This window comes from Vigna umbellata, chromosome 3 (assembly GCF_029865625.1).
Source record: "Vigna umbellata cultivar VRB3 chromosome 3, Vumbellata_1.0, whole genome shotgun sequence".
NCBI classification, from domain to species: Eukaryota; Viridiplantae; Streptophyta; class Magnoliopsida; order Fabales; family Fabaceae; genus Vigna; species Vigna umbellata.
The window spans coordinates 2,433,531-2,455,531 of record NC_142167.1 but is presented as its reverse complement, the minus strand read 5'-3'; the positions used below and the strand labels follow the sequence as shown (position 1 = coordinate 2,455,531).

At 34.0% G+C, this 22,001-nt stretch overlaps 1 protein-coding gene across 4 annotated transcripts; it reads left to right on the top strand.

Annotated features, from left to right (window-relative positions):
* Window positions 1–1,813: 1,813 nt before the first annotated feature.
* On the top strand, window positions 1,814–17,202 carry LOC124819431 (S-adenosyl-L-methionine-dependent methyltransferases superfamily protein). Of its 4 annotated transcripts, none has more exons than XM_088109225.1 (13): window positions 1,814–2,037; window positions 2,121–2,216; window positions 5,506–5,589; window positions 7,197–7,271; window positions 7,449–7,529; window positions 9,880–10,019; window positions 10,460–10,582; window positions 10,883–11,057; window positions 11,214–11,297; window positions 12,229–12,406; window positions 12,728–12,933; window positions 16,218–16,430; window positions 16,537–17,202. In XM_088109225.1, exons 1-12 carry the CDS (start codon window positions 1,915–1,917, stop codon window positions 16,419–16,421), a joined length of 1,569 nt encoding a protein of 522 aa, XP_087965351.1. In that variant the 5' UTR covers window positions 1,814–1,914; the 3' UTR covers window positions 16,422–16,430; window positions 16,537–17,202. The 4 variants fall into 4 exon arrangements, with proteins under 4 accessions (XP_087965351.1, XP_087965349.1, XP_047146908.1 ...); XM_088109223.1 differs by having other exon boundaries at window positions 10,343–10,582; window positions 16,521–17,202; XM_047290952.2 differs by having other exon boundaries at window positions 1,815–2,037; window positions 10,343–10,582.
* Window positions 17,203–22,001: the final 4,799 nt, after the last annotated feature.

The window sequence follows — 22,001 nt, the reverse complement described above, 5'->3', positions numbered from 1 at the left end:
ATATTTTAGAAATGTTTTATGCTAAGCTACCAATTTGGGTAGTTTTTGTTAGGTGTTGTCAACTTTAAATAGATTTTGTTTAGTATTGTCAACTTTAAGCAGACTCTGCTTAGATGCTACTGACTTGAGACGAGCTTCACTTTTATGTGGTCGACTTGAGACGTCTTTCACTTTTGATGTGACTAAGTTTAGGCAGGTCGTCGATTTAAGGCATGTTTGGTGGAGCTGACTTGCTTCTATACTGGATTTCTTTATCGATACTTCATTTTAAGAAATCTTCATTGCTATTTGAGTTCTCTCTATGCTTGTCCTAACATTTATTGTGTTTTCTTTCAAATTCGCTTATTATCTAAGGAAGTGAAGGTGACCACCGAGTGAGACTTCTTGGGTGGTTTGTGTATTAAGGTCGGTCGAGAGATAATGAATAGAGACATAGAGTTAGTACAAAGTTCCAATCGTGCCGTTTAGTTGACCTCTGGACTTCAAGCAACCAAGGGACGAGAAAACGACATTGATAACAAAGGCTGAGATGGATGAGATGAGTGTTGGTGATCTACCTGAATAAAAAGGTTTGTGAGTTTTGAGGCTGATATTGTTGGTCTAGATGAGGAGAGTACCAACTTTATGATTAACGAGCTAACAACCTATGTTGAGAGCTTTGAGAAAGAGGTGGGCCGCCTTCTTCAGTCCCTGTTTGGACTTGGGGTAGTGGACAACTCATATACTCTATCATTGGAATGTTGATATGTTCTTGCTTATGTACTTAGGTATTGTCACACCGAGTTGTTATATGCTCTTGTACTCCGGTCAAGTTACCCATATACTAGAACGTCAAGTTGCTCCCGTACTTGGTCACTAAACACTGAATTGTTTTTTGTGCTCGACCTGTGTTTCTCCTTCTATTTTGTTTGAGTGACTTAATGCCTCGCCTGGTCTGGAAGGCTTTTAGTTGGTTATTTGATGAAGTAACTTGGTTTTCTATTGACTATCATGGTGTCTTGCTTGGAGGGCTTGTGGTGCTTTGCTTGGAGGACTTTTGGTGGCTTATTTGAAAGGCTTTCGATGTCTCGCTTGAAATTAAACCTAATTTTTTTGATTCTGTATAAATTATTGTGGGTAGACTAATAAAGTCAATTTACTATTTATCTATTAAGATTAAATATTTATTGGGGAAGTTGACTGAGTTATACATAATTATAATTTTGTTTAGAGTATACAGTTGTTTTTAGAAATTTTATTAGAAACAATTTTTTTAAAAATGTACTTATAATCAAATTAAAATTAATGTAATTTATTAATTACAAAAAATAATTAATTGGGACGTACACGGATTATATTTCTCTTTGTTATATCGAGATCTTAAAAATATCATTTGTTCTTCTCTAACTTGTTTGTGTAAATTACTACAAATAGTATTTCCATACGTTTCACTTAAATTGTGAGTACTTTTATTGAATTTTTGTATTAATGATTCACACACACCTTATAACCAACGTATCATATCGAAACAAGAATTTGGACTAATACCCATACAATAATGTTAATGAAGTTTATCATAGAACATTTCAAAATTGTCATAAAAATAAATTATATTCTATTTTTTTATATAAACACAATGTAAACGTGTAATCTCGGGAGTAATTTAACCACTGTTATAACTTGAGTGCAACTTATTTAAACGATTATTTTTAAACTCAATTACTTATAAATAATTAAGTTTATAAATTAAAATGTTAATAAAATATTAAGTTCAAATAGTAATAATAAAATAATTAACTAGTGAATTACAGTGGAATAAAGTTACTGTTTTCAAATACCATTTCATCCGATCCGACTGTGCCCTTAGCAGCGGAACGGAGAAAGGGTGACAGTGACACAGTGTCACACAAGCTGTTTCCCTTACTGTTGGGTCCGATGGGTGAGTGCCGGTATTCGTGCAAGAGCGCTGTCGAGACCCTGGCATGGATCAACGACATCATCCACTTCCTTGCGCCTTATTCTTCCTTAATCAATGCTCACGTTGTCAATTTCTTCAAGGTTCATCTGAATTCCATTTTTCACTATTTTTTTTAATTTGTAATTTAATTAAGTATAAGGAAATGGTGATGATTGAATTTCAGGATAGGCTATGGGAGAATGTTGACGCCGAATGGATCGAATGCCTGCGTCGTGAACCTGTTCAAAATCTTCTCCTGATACCTTCTGGTGCAGTTCAGGTTGCTTTTTCCAATATTCCTTTTTCCAATATTCCTTTTTCTTATTTATTTATTTTTATTTCTCTAATTTAGGTTTACTGTTTAGCTATATTTGCTGAAATGCATCCTAATGTTGTTTGAATTAGTTTATGCTTGCTTGCCTTGTTGATATAGATTATTTCTGATTCCGTTTTAAGAGCTCAGGCTTAGCTTTAGCATTTGATTTGGGATGCTTTGCTTAATTTGATTATGGCTACTTGTTATCTTTGCATTTTGTGTTTTATAGCTCCGATGTGATTGTCTTTCATTGCTAAAATTAAATTCCTCTATGACATTTGGGCTATGTTTGGTTTCACTTCTTCAAAATCACTGAAGTAAAGGAACTTCTGTATAAACTAAAATTAACATATATTTTGAAAATAGTGAAAACAAGGAATAGGGTTAACTTTCCCTTGTGTAGAAAATATACATTGGGTAATATATTTATAATGAAGAATAATAAAGGAAAATATAGACTAAGTCCGAACACACATAATATTGTAACTAGCATAAGATATTTTAACTAACAATATCTTAACAATATTTAATACCCCTCCTCAATCTTGTGCTTATAAGTGACAAACTTGTTATGAATATGATCAATTCTAGGTCTTCGTAAAGACTTAGTAAAAATATTTGCTAACTTATCACTTGAATTAACAAAGCCCGTCTTCATGTCTTCATATATAATCTTTTCTTGAATAAAATGATAGTTAATTTCAACGTGCTTGATCCTTTCATAAAAGACAGGATTATAGCTAATATTAAGAACAACCTGATTGTCACATATAAGTGTCATTTGAGTGACATTTCCAATTGAATAATAGAAAAAATACCAAAATATGAGACATGAGTTGGTACCCAAATATCATAATGAATAATAGAAAAAATAGAATTACACCTTGGTTCAAATCCTTTTGGAAAGAAGATCTAATGTGTTTACCTAATTGGCATGACTTACATTCTAATAGCTGAAGACAACTAAGTTCAAGAACCATGAGGGATTTTCGAAGAGGACATGAAAGAAAATGAAGGAATGTTACTAGAGATATGGTCTGAGGCACCTCGGTCAAGGATCCATGGACTATGACCTTCCACAAATTGAGATATCCAAGCAGTTGACACATTGGACATGGAGGAGGATTGACCAAGATTAGAAGATTTTCCAGACTTGTACCTAAAAATTCTTGGTACTTTTCATTTGAAATTCTGGATTCTAGATCATCATATTTGGAAACATGAGTAGCTATGTCTGGATATCCATGTAAGGAAAAACATTTCTCTCGAGTATGGCCTATTTTCTTACAATATCTGTATTGAGGATGCATACTACGATCACCGCGTCCTCCTCGGTTGCTTCTACCTCCTCCTTTTCCTTGTGGTGCTACCATAGCTGATGTTTCAACACCATCAATTGAATTTTCGTCTTTAACTAATGTAGGTACCCGAAGAAGTCGAGTAACTAGGTTGTCCATTGATGGGACTTGATCACAACAAATATTTGATCACGAACATGATCAAAATCTGAGTGTAGACTTCTTAGAATTAGGATCATGTAAAACTTATCAAGCTTCTTGTTTATGCCTTCTAAAAGAATCAACCATACATAAATTCTTCAATTCCTCTAAAGTAGCACGAGCCTTTCCTATGTAAGCGACCATATCATGATGGGCTTGTTTGAGGGAAGTCACTCTTTGAGTTGCATCAAAGAGACGTTGCACATCATTAGCAAAGATATCTTGTGCTCTTTTCCAAAAAGAGGAGCATGTTTTATAAGGTCTCAAAATTTCTAAGACCTCTTATTCCACATATTGCCATAGGACAATGCATAATTGAAAATCAAGCTTCTGCCACTGAGATTTTTTTTCATCGGGTACAGTGGAAATATCTTGTTCAAGATGATCATGGTATCCTTGACCAAGAAACCATAACTCCATGGAAGAAGACAAAGATAAATAGTTTTTCCAGCCGAGTTTTGCAAAAGTAATGGTAGGAGTAGCAGATAGAGGTGTTCCAAAACCAGAAGCCATTCTAAGGCCAAACAGAAGAAGGAAAATTTGATTTTGAGAGTAGAAACCCTAGATCTGAGCTACTATCAACGAAACAACAAAACAGGGACTACAACACACTCAAGAGACTGAGGCGAAACAACTGGTAGTGGCGCGGTGATGTTCCGGCAAGGGGAAGGCGGTGCGTGACGGCACGTTGGGAGGAGAATGAAGCGGTGACCACCAGGGATGGGTCGTGCTCCTTGAGGCACACCTAACCCTTTACTTCGTCGGAGAAAAAGATGCGACAGTCAACGACAGCTTCGACGACAAGAACTGAAAGCTCAGGTGGTTGGCTCTGGATACCAACTTAGAGAGTTGGGAGAGAAGCTAAAATTTTATTATTACTGTTTTCTTAACCCTAATACATCATACTATCCTATTTATAATGGATAGTAGTTCAACATACAACGGACAAAAGGCCCTAAAAAGCCTACTAGAAAAATACATTACATTTCAATAGGTAAAAACGTTTTGTGAGATTCATCAAATGAAGATGTATGATGATGATCAAACTGCTCTGCACATTGCTTCCCATCTTGTGTTTCATGAGAGGACTAAACACATAAAAATTAACTATCATTTTATTAGGGAAAAGGTTTTGCTTGTGGAAATCTGTATTGAGTTCGTTGGATTTAATGAACTTGTAGATGTGTTAACAAAATCCTTGAGAAGACCATGGATTGAATTGATTTGTTCCAAGCTTGGTACATACAATTTGTCTACCTTCAACTTGAGGGTGTGTGTTAGAATAGGTCTTAAATTGGCTTTATTGAAAAGTTGCTGTGTGCTGACCTAGGACTATAGATTTGACCTTTCTTATTCTTTTGTCTTCCCTCTCATTTATTGTATCTGAACTACCATTGTCAGTATAAATACGAGAACTTCGGAGAGGGGAATTAAGCTCTTTGATAAATTTTCTTTTCCTTATTTTTATCTCAAGTGGCTACTATGCTTATGCTGAAGTTATTTGCTTATTTGGGACAAAATAATTTATTTGGCTTTCACGGTATTTATTTAGTGAACAGTTATTTTTAAGGGTTTTCTTAGATTGATATGCTGCAGGATTGGATTTATTTTTTGCATTTATGTTTTTTTCTTCTTATGCTTGTCCTCTGTCTCATGTTTGCATCTTTCTGACTTTGGAAGGGTACATGTTCTCCTTTGTTAATAATGATATATGATATATTTTCTCTGTGCATGTAATAAAAACTTGGTGGCAGGATGAATGGCCAACTTCTCTGAAGGAGTTCATCCTAAAATTAAGGTCTATGGTATTTTGTCAAGATCAGGCAGATATGAACATGGTATGTAATCTTTTCCTTGTTACTCACCTTTACCATGGTAAAATCTGGGCTAGATCTTGTTGATTGAAATTTAAATATTTAATGAAAGGGCTTACACATTCTGTTTGGTTGTTTTGTATCTTACTATTATATTATCACGGGAAACAGAATCCATTGATTACAGATTTACTGTTGGGGCTCTATGTGGCAATGCATATTATTCATTTATCTTGTGCTACTTGTATTATGAGAGTGTCAATTGGACTTGTTTACACTGAATTTTCTCATGCACTTTCCATTTGAGCTAATGAAAACTTGGTGACTAGTTGTTGGAAAATGATATGGATCAACATGCTTAGATAAAAAAGAAAGAACTAAACAAGCATAATTTAGAAATGGAATTAAAAGACTAAAAATGAAAGAGAGGAAGGAAAGGAAACTTAGGGAAAAGAAGAATAATTAAGAAATGAAATTAAAAGACTAAAAATGAAAGAGAGAAAGGAAAGGAAACTTAGGGAAATGAAGCCACACCATCATACTAAGAGACAAAATTCTATCTCAAAAAAATAATGCAATTGAATGCAAAACACTCTTTACATTCAAATCTTAGGTGTATGTTACAAAGGAGGCCTCAGGTTGCTTGTATAGGTGTAGGAGAGGAAGAAGGTTGAGTAAACTAAGGGATGTGGGACTTAGAGACCTTAAATCTGAAATGTAACTTCTAAAACAAGTTTTAGGTCCCACATTTCTCAATTCTACATCATTCTAAAGGTATATAAGCTACCTAACTAGCCTAAAGTTCATAAATAAAACTATATAAGAGGTAACTTGCATTACAAGCAAACTAAAGGAGAAAAACTTATTTATTTTTCTTCTTCTTTTTGTTCAAGTTATGTGAAGTCTCACATTGCTTGTACTTTAAAGAAAAAAAGAATATATAAGCTTCTCTACAACCAAACTAAGAGAAAGAAACTAGAAAGGCAAAAAATATAAGCCTATGAACAACCTATGCTACTAAAGGCCAAAATACAAGCCATAAAATCTATGCTATGTCTTTTTATGCTTCTTGTCACTCTTTTAATCTCTTCATCCTTGCCCTATCTATAATCACAGAAAATCCATCTTAGTTTTAATCACCCTATCCCTCCTTAGTTCTAGTCTCTTTGGGGTTCCCTTAATTGTAACCTCAAGGGTGGTTGATTTAGTCCTACATCAATTAAGGATAGTTTTTAAGTTGAACTTATAAAGCTTAGACAACCCTCACCTTATAAGTTAGTTTTGTGGGGATTGAGTCAGATCCAAACCTAAATTCTAAGACTAAGTATTATTGAACCTTCAATTTATTGGTTATATCAATCCTTGAGCTGCAATCCTTCATGTTATTTATATTATGATGCCTTTGCACACTTTATTTTATATGCCCAACTTTTTGCCTTTATTTTTTCTCCATGACAATCTATGCAGGTTTGAAATAATCAAGATTACTTTTTCTGATCTTCAAAGTAGGAAAATCATTTTAAATATCTTATATACTTTTTGTACACAAGCTATATTTGTCTGGGATTTCTGCTCGAGAAGGTTTTGTATGTCATATCTTGATTCGTATAAATTTTGTTCTATATTTGCAGGCATTACCTGGCCTGCAGATGACTTCACTTAATGGTGTTATTGCCCAGGGCATGAATGTAAAGAAAAAACATGAAGTGAGTCCCTGGCTATCAAATTTTTACAATTGTCTTTCCAAGAATTTACAAGGTCAAGGTTCTCTTTGGGATGAGATTTTTGGCAAACGAATTTTGAGTTGTGGATGTCATTTTCCTTTTGATCAATAAATTGGTTGCAGTTCAATATATCATATAAGAAGATTTTCATGTGTGCAGGTAGAAATTCTTTCTGCTGTTATAAGTACAGTTGCAAGCAGTGTGAGAGCTGATGCCATTGCTGATGTTGGTGCTGGTCAGGTGTAGATTCATTTTCTTTTGCTTACAGTTATGGTAAACTAGATATGAACCCTATGTATGTTTGACAAATCAAGGGACATTGCATGGTTAAAAGTAATTCTCTTTTAAAATCCACGGATGCGGTGATAGTTGCCTCAATGCCTCATAATTAATCTCGATACCCAAAAAATAATCAAGTCTGCCATGATGTTTGAAGGAGAAATTGCTGTTCAACTGAGCGAAGTGGAAGTGCCCGTGATAATAATGTCATCAACATACACCAAGATGTAAGTTTGACCATGTTGAGTGCAGAAAAATAAAGAGGGATCAAATTTGGTGGAGTGGAAACCAAGAGAAATAAGGCTGGATTGGAGCTTGTCAAACCACTACTGAGGCACCTGTTTCAGGCCATAAATTGCTTTGTTCAGGCGACAAACCAAAGTCTTATCAGAAGCCTGAAAACCAGGGGCTTGGCTCATAAAAACAATTCAGGGACTCATTGAGGAAGGTGTTGAAATATAATGTATTTTCTAGTGGGCTTTTTAGGAGCCTTATGTTTTTCCTTTTTTTATGTTGATCTACTATCCTTTAAATAGGGTAGTATGTGTATTAGGGTTAAGTGAACAATAATAATAAAATATTTTCAGTTTCTCTCTCAATTCTAAGAGAAGGCATTGTTGACATCCAAATGAAAGAGATCCCAACCATATGTTAAAGCCTGAGAGAGAATAAGTCTAACGGTTAGAGGCTTGATAACTGGAGAAAAGGTTTCTTTGTAATCAAAACGAGGAACTTGAGTAAAGCCTTTGGCAATCGACGAGCTTTGTACTTGTTTATACTACCACTAGGGTTTTGTTTGATGCAAAAAACCCATTTACAACCAACAACCTGATGACCACGAAGTAAAGGCACCAAATCCCAGGTGTGTTGATTGATAAGAGCCTCATATTCTGACTTCATAGCAGCAGCCCAGTGAGGAATTTTAATGGCCTGAGAAAACTTGGAAGGTTCAACAACTGTGGGTAATAATAATGAAGGACGAGTATCAAAAAATATTGGTGACCCAAAAATCCTTTATAAAGTTATAAAGGAAACCCTAACGGGTTATGGCGGGAATGTTGCGGTCAAAATGTAGAAGCAAAACCATAAAAGCACTACCTTGACTTAACTTGGAGACAAAGGCAAAAATCTTCTCCAATAGGAGGAGGACATGTGATCACTGCCTATGGAGAATCCTCTCCATTCCTAGATTGACATATGGTCAGTAACTATGAGAAATCCTCTTCAATGTGAGCATGACACGTGGCCACTTTCACATGAGATGTCCCACACACCCTTGTCCACCAAACTAGGTTAAAACTTTGACCACATGGTCAACCTAAGCTCATGGAAGTCCACTTTGGGTCAAAATTGGGCCTTGACCTTTGTTGACCCAAGTGGTCTAAAAACCCTACACTACTTGGCCCAAAATACAAAGCCCAAATAAATCCTAGAGTACTTGGTCCAAAATACAAGATCCAAATTATTCCTACTCTACTAGAAGCTCCATGATGGCCCAAGATGGCCAAGAGAAAAAGTCCAGGCCCATCTTCCACAAATGACCTCAAATCTTCTTGAATGTACTTGGCCATGGTTAGGGGGTATGCCATCACAAAATCATCAAAAAGGTGCATTCTGTCTCCTCCAAAAGTGTATGGTGGCTCTCACTCCATGATGTTCTCTTCTCCACTTCTAAGATGCTCTCCTTTTCCACTTCCAAGATTTTGTTTGATGTTCGTTCTATCTCTATTGCTTGAAAAAAACAGAAAAAGAATACAAAGGAAACTCAATCTTTTCACTCAAATTAACACTCGTTTACAACTAAGTTCAAAAGAACAGTCTGCTCAAAGAATATGATTGGTCTGAATATATAGACCAACTTCCCACGGAAACCGTTCCAAAGCACTTTCCCACCGACACACCTCTTTATTTACTCCTACTGACACTGCTTCATTTATTTAACTATTTCAAAACACTTTTCCACTGACACACTCCTTCATTTATTGTTCCTTCTATAATAAACCTTCCATACTCTATCATTCCTTCTATCATTCTTTCTATCATTCTCCTTTTCTCTAACAAAATGGAAGTCTATTTTTTCACAACAAGCTTAATTTGTGACTTCATTTAGTGATAGTTTTTGTCTTCTCTACTGTCTGTCAGATCTGTTCTTATCAGAGATGAAAATTCTGTATATTGATTGAGAAGTTTTGTAAACTTTTCTTGCCTGTTGATGATTTTGTTGCCTGAATTTGCTTCTTTTTGCTTACTTATTTAAACTATATTTTCTTACTTTTATTTATATGTGATGCATATTATTTTATGTTTTTAGGGTTATCTTGCACAAGTACTTGGCTTTCAGTATCAATATCCTGTCATTGCAATTGATGCTTGTTCTCATCATGGGAGGGTTACTGATGCACGGGCAGAACGGATTAAAAAATACTATACATCACAGATGATAAAATCTGGGTATGTTCTTCAATCTTCATCTTATTTACTGTAATGTGACCTTATAGTAGAGAGTAAATGTTTGACTATATGATAATACAAGGAGTGAATATTTTGCAGGTCAGTTTTATATTGTAAGCTTTGATTTTCACATTATGAATTTATTATTTGAAATAAAAAAAATCAACGTGGGGATGTTAGTATGTGTTGGGGACGACAATAGTAGTTCAGATAAACTTTATGTATTTGTTTAAAGTTGACCTCATTGTGATTTTTATTTCAACACCTGGCAGTTAATTATTGTCATTATGAAAATTTGTTTGTGCTTATTTGTTTTGCTCTAGATCAGGCATTCGGAGTTTTAATGTGCCGAGGACAATCACATGTAACGTATTGTCCATTGACTCATTAAAAACCTTGGTTGAAATATCTTTGACTGGAGATGATCTTGAGCAATCCAGGTTAAAGGCAGAAAATCAAGAAGATCTAGGGAAACTTCATTGGCATAGCTATGCAAACAAAAAGTCCTCAATTGTTCTTGCTGGCCTTCATGCCTGCGGTGACCTTTCGGTGACTATGCTAAAGTGAGTTTCAAAATGTGTTTTCTTTCAACCATTTCTTTTAACTAAATTGTTTATAGTTTCTTTAATTGGATTGGGTTTTTTTCTGGGTTGTCCCAAAATAAGTATAGGATGTCATAGACTGACATCTTTCACATTTAATTACTTCATTAACTTTATTATTTGTATTACCCAGTGGGAAAAAAAAATTAATGATTAACCAATTGTTTTATGACATTGCTGGTGTTTCTTTGTATTACTTCATTATATAATCTATATTATCCGTATTCTGCATGCTTGTAAATCTTGGATTCATTTTTTTAGGACTTTCTTGGAGTGTAAAGATGTTAAAGCTGTTGTTAGTCTCGGTTGCTGTTACAATTTATTATCTGAAGAAAGGATTGAGGATGGTGAATCTCAGTGTGGATTTCCAATGAGTCATGCTGTAAGATCCACTAGCTTCTCACTTGGAAAAAGTGCACGTGATCTGGCTTGCCAGGTACTTGATCTTATTGCATGTAAATTGGTCACTACTTTATCCACAATCTGCTTCTTGTAAATTTACTATGTTGCTAATTGTATTTGTGATATTGAAGTTTTCTTGATTAAGTCATGTGAGAGAAATTTGCTTCACTGTCTATGTTTATCCTGTTAGAGTGCAGAGAGGTGGAGGAGCTTGGACATGCATGCTGGCATTCACAACTTTGAGCTGCATGCTTTTCGGGCTGCTTTTCAAATGGTACCAAATATTAACTTTCTTTTTGTATTTTTAAATGGTAACTTACCTTTTCAATCCTCTTCATCTTATTAATTTAAAATTTTAGCAAAAAATGTAGATAGCTACATTCGTTAATGTACATGAATGAAATCATGCAGAGGCATGAATTCTTTATTCATTCTAGTTTTCACTGTCTATCATAGAGCTGCAAAAGAGCCAAGCTATTCTTGAACTATTTGGGTTTGATTTGTTAATGTCTCGTTCAAGCTCATTTGTTAGTTAAATAAACAAACACGAACTTTCAATTAGGCTTGGATTATTTAAATGAGTTGAACCCAAGCTTTAAAGCTTAACATTAAGAGCTGATGAGTAGCCCGTTTATACACATACAAAACATGCATGAAAATAGTTATGTGTATACACACACACACACACACACACACACACACACACACATATATATATATATATATATATATATATATATATATTATACTTGTTGGAGAGCCCACATTGACAAGGGATATGACTACATTATAGTATAAAAATAGGTGCAAACTTCACATGTCAGTTTTGTGAAGATAAATTAGGTTTAAAGTTCACTTTCTAAGAGGGTACTAAAGTCTATCCTAACTAAGGTTGTTGGACCTATCGTGTGAGGGGGTGTGGGGAATCCTACAACGACTAGAGATATGACCAAAATGTGGGGATATATGACCAAATATAATATATAAGTGGGTCAAGAATTCACCATAAAATCTGTTTTGTGAGGTTGATTGTGATGTTGAGGTAAACTTTGTCCACCATCTGAGAATAATATTCATTCTACTAATGCATTGTGCTACAATTGGTGGATATAACACCTGTTTTTTCAATGATTCTTTATTAACATTGGATCTACCCCTAACTCACAATGTCTCCTGTTAATTATAAATATATATTGTTCCTGAAGGTTCTTTCTAAATATTATCCGGATATTGTAATGACTACTCCTTCAATTGGGCGTAAAGGGAAGGCTCTTCGTCGGCGACATCAGAGGAGATCTGCAGAATCCCAGCTGCATCTTAAAGGAAGTACTTGCCACACGACACAAAAGTTCCCTCCCAATGCTCCTTTAGTATCAGAGACTGGTATTTGAAATTTTGAACCTTATTCTTTTTTACAATTTATGACTCTTATGATTGAGAACCCCTTTAGAAGCATCCCAGCTGCATCTTTACTTAGCTCATTGGTTTGTCTTGGCTGTTTAGTTCTCTTTTTTTTTTCTCTTATAGGAGGATATCCTTAGTTTGTTCTTTGTACTTGTTTCTTTCATCTTTATAAATTTTAATTATTTAATAAATAAAACTTGGTAATCCTTGTCTGAAACTGAAAAACCAGTCTAAGGTCTTCTTGCACTTGTTCAATTAAAATAACGTCACCTGGTACTGTGCTTTTTCAATGTGTTACAGACTGGACTTTGGGTTCAATATCAGCGATACAGAACTTACCTAGTGAAATTCGTTGTACTGAAAGGGCTGAATGTGAAGGGATTAAATCCGATAGCAAATTTTTACATTTTGAGAGTTTCTGTCAGTCTGGATTGTCTCATCTTGGAATTAAACATTCACATGATATAAACCTTGAAGGCATATGGAAGGAAGCAGAACCATTTGCTGTATGTCAATTTCAGTTTATTTTGTTATTCAGCCTATTGTCATTTTAGTGATAGTAAATCTTTTCTTTATTCTGTCTTGTACTGTATTTTTTTTTATAGCAGTTTTCTTGTTGCTTGTATACGGTTTTCTGTTTTGCTACTTTAAAATATTATTATAATCAATAGGATTTGAATTTGGTGCTGTTTGAGTCTCTGATTGAAACGAATAATTGCTGGGTTGAGAATGCCTAACTTTTGACTATAGGCAACAATGTTTTGAGTGCATTTTATAGTTTAAGAACTAATATTACATGTTTTTTTATGTTAATTGTTTTTACTTCACTATTACTTAGACTAGTTAGGTTTCAGATATTTTCTCTTTTTGAAACTTAATTCTTATTTATGGTGAATGGTATGTTGTGGTGGCAAATTGTGATGGTTTGTATGTTTAGCGAGGACTTTGGTGAAAATCCCGACTCACAGTAGTAGCCCCTGTGGAGGAATAAGGCTCGGTGCAGGAAGACATCTACAATTGTAGAGAATTGTTAGAAGACAGACATATTTTGAGTGATTGTGTCCATTTCCTTATCCTCATGCATCATGTTGTAGATCTCATCGACTAAAGATATATGATAAAATTATGACATATAAATGGATGTAAATTTTATCTTACAAGTTGGATTTTTGAATTTGAGATAAGTTTAAAATCTATTTTCTAAGATGATATCATAGCATTTTTGTTGAGAAATTCTCAAACCATCCTTGGACTGTACAACTTTTGTTTCAAGAAAATATAACTCAAGTATTCAAGATGGTTTGTCTAAAACTTTTGAGTAAAATATTGTTTTAATTGGACAATACCCTCTTTATCACTGACTATGATAACAATGTTGTCTATATATATAATGAAATTGTTAGGTTTCTTGATTGAAAGAAACCCAAAACGTGCAGTACTGAATATGTATATTTTATTTCACCACAACCTGAGTACAAGAAAACAATCAAGGGAAAATGTTTCCCTTCACACAGGATGCTACTAATCCTGTACAGCCTCTCAAACTTTCAAAAACTCTTCCAAAAGAAATTCTCAAATGGAAAAACTGAGTTTTGTATATTTCTTTCAATTGCACAATGTTCACAATACATCCGCTGGCACTTCAAGGGTCCAACAGCCTCCCACAACAAAACTATTCCTGTCCTCCCCTCCCCCAGACACAAAACCACCTATATATACCTAACTGCCCTTCAACCACAACTATAACTACTATCAGATTTTACAGTTGTTTTAATTAAAACAAACAACTGTATTTTCCTTTTTCCTTGTTTCTTCTTTAATAGACCTTTGTAATAGAAGGTTGTGTCCTAACAGAATCACTCTTGACTAAGACTAAATGTTCTGTGGAATGCAACCACTTTGGGCTAAGGTAGAGTATTCTTGGGATAGCAGTCACTCTTTTCCAAACTCGAGTATTATTTGGAATGTAATTACTCTTGACTTAAACGAGAAGGTTTACAAAGAAATGATCTAAAAAGATTACTAGATTGCTCACTAAAAGTGGTCACGTGTTATGAAGTAGACTTTAAGCTTAACTCAACCTTACAAAATCGGTTTGTAAGGTGAGGTTTGCACCCACATATATACTGTAAATCTACCTTATTTGAAGTTGATGTATGATTCCCAACAAAACCCCTTCACGCCAACGTCACGTCTTATAACGTGTTAAGAAGTAGACTTTAAGTTTAACTCAACCTTACAAAACTGGGTTATAAGGTCATATATATATAATATTGTAAATCTACCTTATCTAAAGCCAATGTATGATTTCAACACAACCTCCTCATGCCGAGGCATATACATCTCAAGTATGACACTAGATATTTATGAGTGGTCTGATAACGACCTGATAATGGGTGACACGATACACCCAACAAACAACATGTTCATTTATTTAGGTTTCCCCTGAACACGAAGAATGTTCTTCCTCACAACTACATAGGCTAAGGATAGCTAAAGCTTTTGTGTTCGTTCTTGTTACAAGACTTTTATCAACCTTCCTTCTTCAAAGAGATCTATATATTGAGCTCGAAAAGAAAAGACTCATTACAAATCCTTTGTAGCCACAATAAGGGTCTTCTACTGCTTCTTCTTGCATCTGAGCATTCTTTGAAGCTTCAAGATGCATTAAATGCTCTTGACTTAGCATTGAGTGTGTGTAGCTTCTTTGGCAACACCTCTGGAACATGGTAGAACATTGCAAAACTAGGCAGATGCTTCTCTCCATCTTTTGAGCAAAATGTAGGGTCTGACAGAAAAGCTATTTGCATGAAGCAGCTTTTATAGCACGTTCTTCAAAAGATCTTGAAATTATACATATGAAGAGAGAATGAATTAAAATTACACTACAATGATGCCACAACATCTATTGGAGAAGGAAGATATGGGTACATTGCATTCGGGATTAAGACAAGCTAGGGAAGTTGCAGCTAATATAAGTCACTCTGGTTGTTGATGGACAAAAAGTCATCACTAGTATTACACTCATCATCCGTTGGATGATGTAACTTTATGATTCTTCTCATCTCCTTAAAGTCATCCTATTGAAAAAATAGCCAGTGGACAAAAAACGACAAACTACAGAGACCCCCAAGAAACTGCTCACATACATCAAACCTGATGGAGGGTTGTCAGATTTTATCACTAAACGCAATCCAGTTTCCAAGGAACTGAACAGCCATGGGACGGTGGCAAACAGAGGTGATAAAAGGCTAGGCTTTGATTGGACATTGAGGCTAGGAAAGTGACTGAGAAGGTGGGTGGAATAGGAGGAAAATAAATAATAAAGCCTAAGAATATTGTCTTGTGCATACTGATGTGATACAAGATGCAAAGCCTTAACTTCTATTCCAGTCTCATAATCTCAATCAAATAAGAAAACAAATCATGAAACACGAAAAAACATTCACAAGATTATCTTCTAAGATAATCTAATATTCTAAGGTATAGAATATGTTCTAAGATAATCTAATATTCTAATAGGGAGAAATTTAAACGCAATCTATAAATAGACAGACTGTAGAATATGTTGTTTTAAGTTATAGAATGTGTTCATTGATTGTGTTTTCTTGATACCATCATGGACATACAATTTTGGTTAAAAAGTAAAGTTCTTTTTTAAATTAAAATAATTTGTTTGAACTGTATTTACAGAGATATTTGCTATTAATGAAAACAATTTCACATCTCTTTTTGGTTGCATATAATTAAAGTAAAAAGTATATAGTACTTATTTACCAATTATGTACAGGATCTTGTAGGACCTTATTGGTCTCTAAGAGCCGCTTTAGGACCTCTTTTGGAAACTCTTATTCTACTTGATAGGCTATTGTTTCTTCAAGAGCAAGGCAGTGCTTTAGAAGCCTGCTTGTTGCCGATATTTGATCCAAACATATCGCCAAGAAATGTGGCCGTAATTGCAAAAAAGATTGACAAAGATTTAAGATCTTCCTGATGCTGAAAGGTAAGTAGTATTCGCATTTCATTTACGTATGCCGGCCATTTATTACCGTTACCCAATTACAGCTCTTTTGATATCCTTTCATTTTATTAGTGTCTTTCTGTGGCAGGAAACATCCCAGTTAAGCAGGAATGACTCAATATGGCTTGGTTGGATGACTTTTGCCACATGTTGATATTATTAAATCTGTTGCATCATGTAAAATACCGATACGGCTTTCTCCCCACTCCAATTCTAAACTTGTTTGATTCAGATGAAGAAACTCAATTCACATGAGAGAAGGCAACGATGCTGCAATCATTCCATGCCCGACATTCTTGAGCTTTTTTTGTTTCTGAAGATCCTCGCAGGTGAAGGTCAAGGTTATTTGGGACAAGGACCCAATGCTTTTGATTTCTTCCCTCTGCCTTGTCAGATCATGGTTGTTGTTGAGTGTCTAACATCATGAGAAGTTACTCGGTTGCCATTAATTATATGCACTGTTCTGAGTAGCTATCTGGGTAATTCATTTAAATGATGTAAGCTTAGAGAAATTTTCAGCCAATTTTATTTGTATTAATTATTAAGATTCCAAAATATTTTTTGTTTTCATTCTTTTTGGCGTCTTTCCTGTGAGCATGGGGATTTTGACCTAATTTCTTGCGTAGTGAGTGTTTTCAATGTGCATTGCTAGATGCAATTTTCAGTAGCATGAACTGAATATGTGTAATGGAAGCTGATACATTCTATGTAAAATAGGGATATAGCATCTGATTTATTCTTTTCTCTGTTTCAATCTCTTATGGTGATAATTTTCTGCTTAATAAGTTGTTCGGCACTTTTTCTGGTTCCCATGACATTGTTTTCTTATGAGTTCAATGTATCTATATGTGTAAAATATGGACTTTACATAACTGATTTTAAAATAATTGTTATTTGAATTTTTTTAAATACGGTTTGGTATGACTTTGTTTGATTTTTTTTCATACCATAAACTTGTGTACTGATTGATTGTGCTTGTGCAAGAATGTCTGTTTCAAATAAAATAAGAGATATATTCTTTAAACATAAATTGTTTACTCAAATACCACAATTCTAAAAAAGTTATTTCAAGATTATCTGCAACACGAACTGTGATGGGATTATGCGAATTTACAGTATATTCCTTTTCTATTTTATCATAGGTAAAAAAAATGGTAAAAAAGGAGATGGATTCTAAAAGGAAATGGAATTGTAGAGTGTATGGAAATATATGATATGAAATAATAGAGAAGATTAGGAGAAATCTCCCTTATGTGTTTAGCATACACATAGGGTAGTTTATTTATAATGTAAGATAAGGGTTAAACCCTAAATACAGAATGAGCTAAGCCTAATTAACATAAACACACAACTTAACATCTAACACTCCCCCTCAAGCTGGAGCATATAAATCATATGTTCCAAGTTTGTTACAAAGATAGTCAATTCTTGGTCCTCGTAAGGACTTGGTGAATATGTCTGCCAACTAGTTGCTTGAGTTAACGAACTCAGTCTTGATATCTTCGGATATGATTTTTTCTCTAATAAAATGACAATCAACTTCAATGTGCTTGGTTCTCTCATGGAAGACAGTGTTAGAGCTAATATGGAAGACAAATGCCATAGCTCTATATTTTGCTTCTGCGCTGGACCTTGCCACAACACTTTGCTTCTTACTTTTCCAATATATCAGGTTGCCACCAATAGAGACACAATATCCAGAAGTAGACCTCCTATCAGAAGGGGAACCAGCCCAATCAGCATCTGAATAGCAAACGATTTTTGTATCGTTGTTAGGGCCATATAGTAAACCTTTTCCAGGTGATCCTTTAATATACTTCAGTATGCGAACAACTGCATCCCAATGGTCTTCACATGGGGAGTTTAGAAATTGACTCACCACACTAACTGCGAAGGAAATGTCAGGACGCGTAACAGTAAGATAGTTTAATTTACCAACTAATCTTCTGTACCGTTCAGGATCTGAGAAAGGCTCCCCCTGATTTGGTAGGAGTTTGCTGTTAGGATCCATAGGTGTCTCAACAGATTTACAGTTCATTAACCTTGTTTCCTCCAGGATGTCTAATGCATACTTCCTCTAAGATATGACAATACCATCATTGGATTGTGCTACTTCAATACCCAAAAAGTACCGGAGTTTGCCAAGGTCTTTGGTTTGAAAATGATGACAAAGGTGTTGTTTCATCTGAATGCCGAGATAGTCACTTCCTGTGAGAACAATATCATCGACATACACTATTAAGTAAATACATCCAGCACTTGAGTGGCAATAGAACACTGAATGATCCACTTCACTGCGAGACATACCAAATTGTTGAACAACACAGCTGAATTTACCAAACCAGGCCCGAGGAGATTGTTTTAGGCCATATAAGGATTTGCGAAGACGACATACCAATCCAGATGACTCCCCTGAGCAACAAAGCCAGGCGGTTGCTCCATATAAATTTCTTCATGCAAATCACCATTTAGGAAAGCATTTTTGACATCAAGTTGGTAAAGAGGCCATTGTCGAAGAACGACCATGGCAATGAATAGGCGAACAGAGGTCATTTTTGCCACTGGAGAAAAAGTATCACCATAATTCAAACCAAAAATCTGTGTGTAGCCTTTGGCAACCAGTCGAGCTTTCAGACGATCAGTTGTGCCATCAGGGCCAACCTTGACAGCATACACCCACCTGCAACCAACAACAGACTTTCCAGATGGTAATTGGACAAGCTCCCAAGTTCCACTTTTCTGTGAAAAATATAAATAGAGATGCTTGGTTTAAAAATAATAACAAAATAGTTAAAAAATATATGTATAAACTAAATCCATTTTATAATTGATGATCGGTCACGCATAATCAATTATTGTTCCTACAAACACCATTTTTTTAAGGGATTCTAGTTTAGTGGGGTGAATACTGCGTAAATCTTCTGGTACTGTTTTCTATTTCTATAAAATTTAGACGTTAATTAATCTAAACAATAAAAATAATAATTTATTAAAGATGAATGGAGAAATTAACTTATTTTAAAAAGTTATAATCTATTCTGACACTCCCTTTCACGATGATGATTGGAGTTGACAAATTTATGTAACTTTCTTTTAGATAATAAATTTTCTCAAACAAAATAATAATCAATTTCAATATATTTAAATTTTTTTCGTGAAATATCATAATGAAACCAATATGAGTATTTGTTTGATTATTATAACATATTCATATGTTGAATTTCACAAAAATTCCATCTTGAAGGAATTATTTTAGTTGCACAAGTTCAAAAGTATGATATCTTTTCTTAATACTTGGCTTCAACACTACTATATCGAGTAAACATATTTTGTTTCTTGTTTCTTCAAGAAACAATGTTGTGAAAATATAATATACAGAAATGGAAAGTTTGTCTATATGAACTCTTGTCCCATTAACATCACAAAATCAAGATATTTGAGTATTTCTCTTATCTTTATCTTTGTATGACAACTCTTGTCCTATATCCTTTTCTACATATTCCATGATACAAATGACAATATTCAATTATCAAGGCAAGGAGTCTTACATTAACCAATTAATCACTCCAATTGCAAAGGAGAAGTTGAGTCAAGAAACTGTAAAATAAATAAGTTTCCAACCCAACCTTGTATATCATTTGGGGTTTGAGAAATATTCATTTGTTCTGCAATTAATTTATGATTTGGAGGTCTGGAGTTTTTCATACTGTTTCTTTAGAATATGTGAGACATATTTGATTGAGCTACTACAATACCCATAAAGTATGTAAGACATCCAAGATCATTGAAAGTGATTGCAAAAGAACCTATTTAACTAAGAGATTTAAGTAGCATTATTCCCTATAATAACTATATCATCAACATATTATGCATTTCTCACATGACAATAAAAAAGGTTGAGGGGGTATGCTTTACTACGTTATAACCCAAACATTTGTATAATGTGGCTAACTTTACCAAATCAAGCATATGATGATTCTTTGAGACCATAAAGAGAGCAATGAAATTTACAAACTAACGTACACTCTTCAGTAACAAACAAAACTTAAGAGGTTGTTCCGTGTAGACTTTCTTCTCTATATCCTCATTCTCATGAAAAAATACATTTTTTATATACAATTGTTAGAGATGCCAATGGTGAGTAATGAACATGACAAAGAAAAGCTTGTCAATCGTATGTATGAGTTTAGATTTTGGCCACCAATCTTATTTTGAGGGTTACGAGAATAAAACATGTTTTTGGGTGTAAGTTGTGTATATGTGTGTTGTCGTTTCGATGTATACGTATGAAGATATGATAGGTTATTGTGGAGTCTTTTCGTTATACCCAGTAAATCTATATATGACTCTTTCGGTCATAGATGTGGGAAGGAGGTTTTCTTTGGCCATGAATGCTAGAAAACCATGGGTTCAAGTTCTGATAACTCTTTCGGCTGTGAATACGAGACCAAAAGTTGACTTTTCTGTACTTTCCAACTCTGCAACGGAAGATTGTTATTGTGCAACCACCAACATGAAGCATGCATGAACTTGTATTTAAGGACAATAACCAAATTCATACATAAATACTATAAATAGAGAGCATCACCAAGTTTCCAAAGATCTCATCTCATCCCATCAATTGATCACATCATGCACCATCCACCACCACTTCCCTTCATGTCTTGGGTGGTCTTCAACATGAAGACCAATCCTTCTGTGTTGGTTTCGTTATAATTTCATATTGAATTTTGAAGTTACGTGCAATTAAGTTATTCTTTTAATATATTTTAACATTTTATTTTCATCTATTTTTCTTGAGATCTGATTTATGATTTTATAATCGTTTGAAAATAATCTTTTATGTGAGTGAAATAGTAATTCTTCACACGTAGGTGGTAATTGTTGTTAAAGCTATCACATAAATGTTACTCTTGTAATGCTTTGCTACATTAAAAGTGAACAAAGATACAATATGGATAAAGTTAAGCTAACCTCAATTGTTTTTCAATTAATACCGTGTAAGAACTTCACTTAAAACCATACTTATAAAAGGTTTGCAAAAAAGAGATAGAAATATAAATAGTAAAAAAAGAGTCTTAAATAGTGAATAAAGTAAAATAAAATAAAAACAAACATAAAAGGACATGATCCTTTAGTTCTTCTATAATTGAATTCTTTATTAGATGTTATATGTTATATGATTATTATTCATTTAATTTATAAACAAATACTTCAAATTAACTTATATAAACATCAAACAATTTGATCAGACTCTCACTTGATCCAACATACAACTAAGACTTTATTTAGCATATATTTTCATTTAATCTCTTTTAGAGAGACCCTAGTTAAAAGAAAAAATTAAACACAATTATTATATAATAAAATTAAATTAAATTATGTATGATTGTATAAAAACACACGTATTAAAACAAGAAAAAATTTATTAGATTTTTCATATTTATTTATTTTGTAGATAGTTTTATAATTAAAAAATTGTTAAGTTTAAAAAATGGTAAAATGGAAAAAATGTTAAATTAAAAAAAACAATTATTTAAAGAATAAAATTAA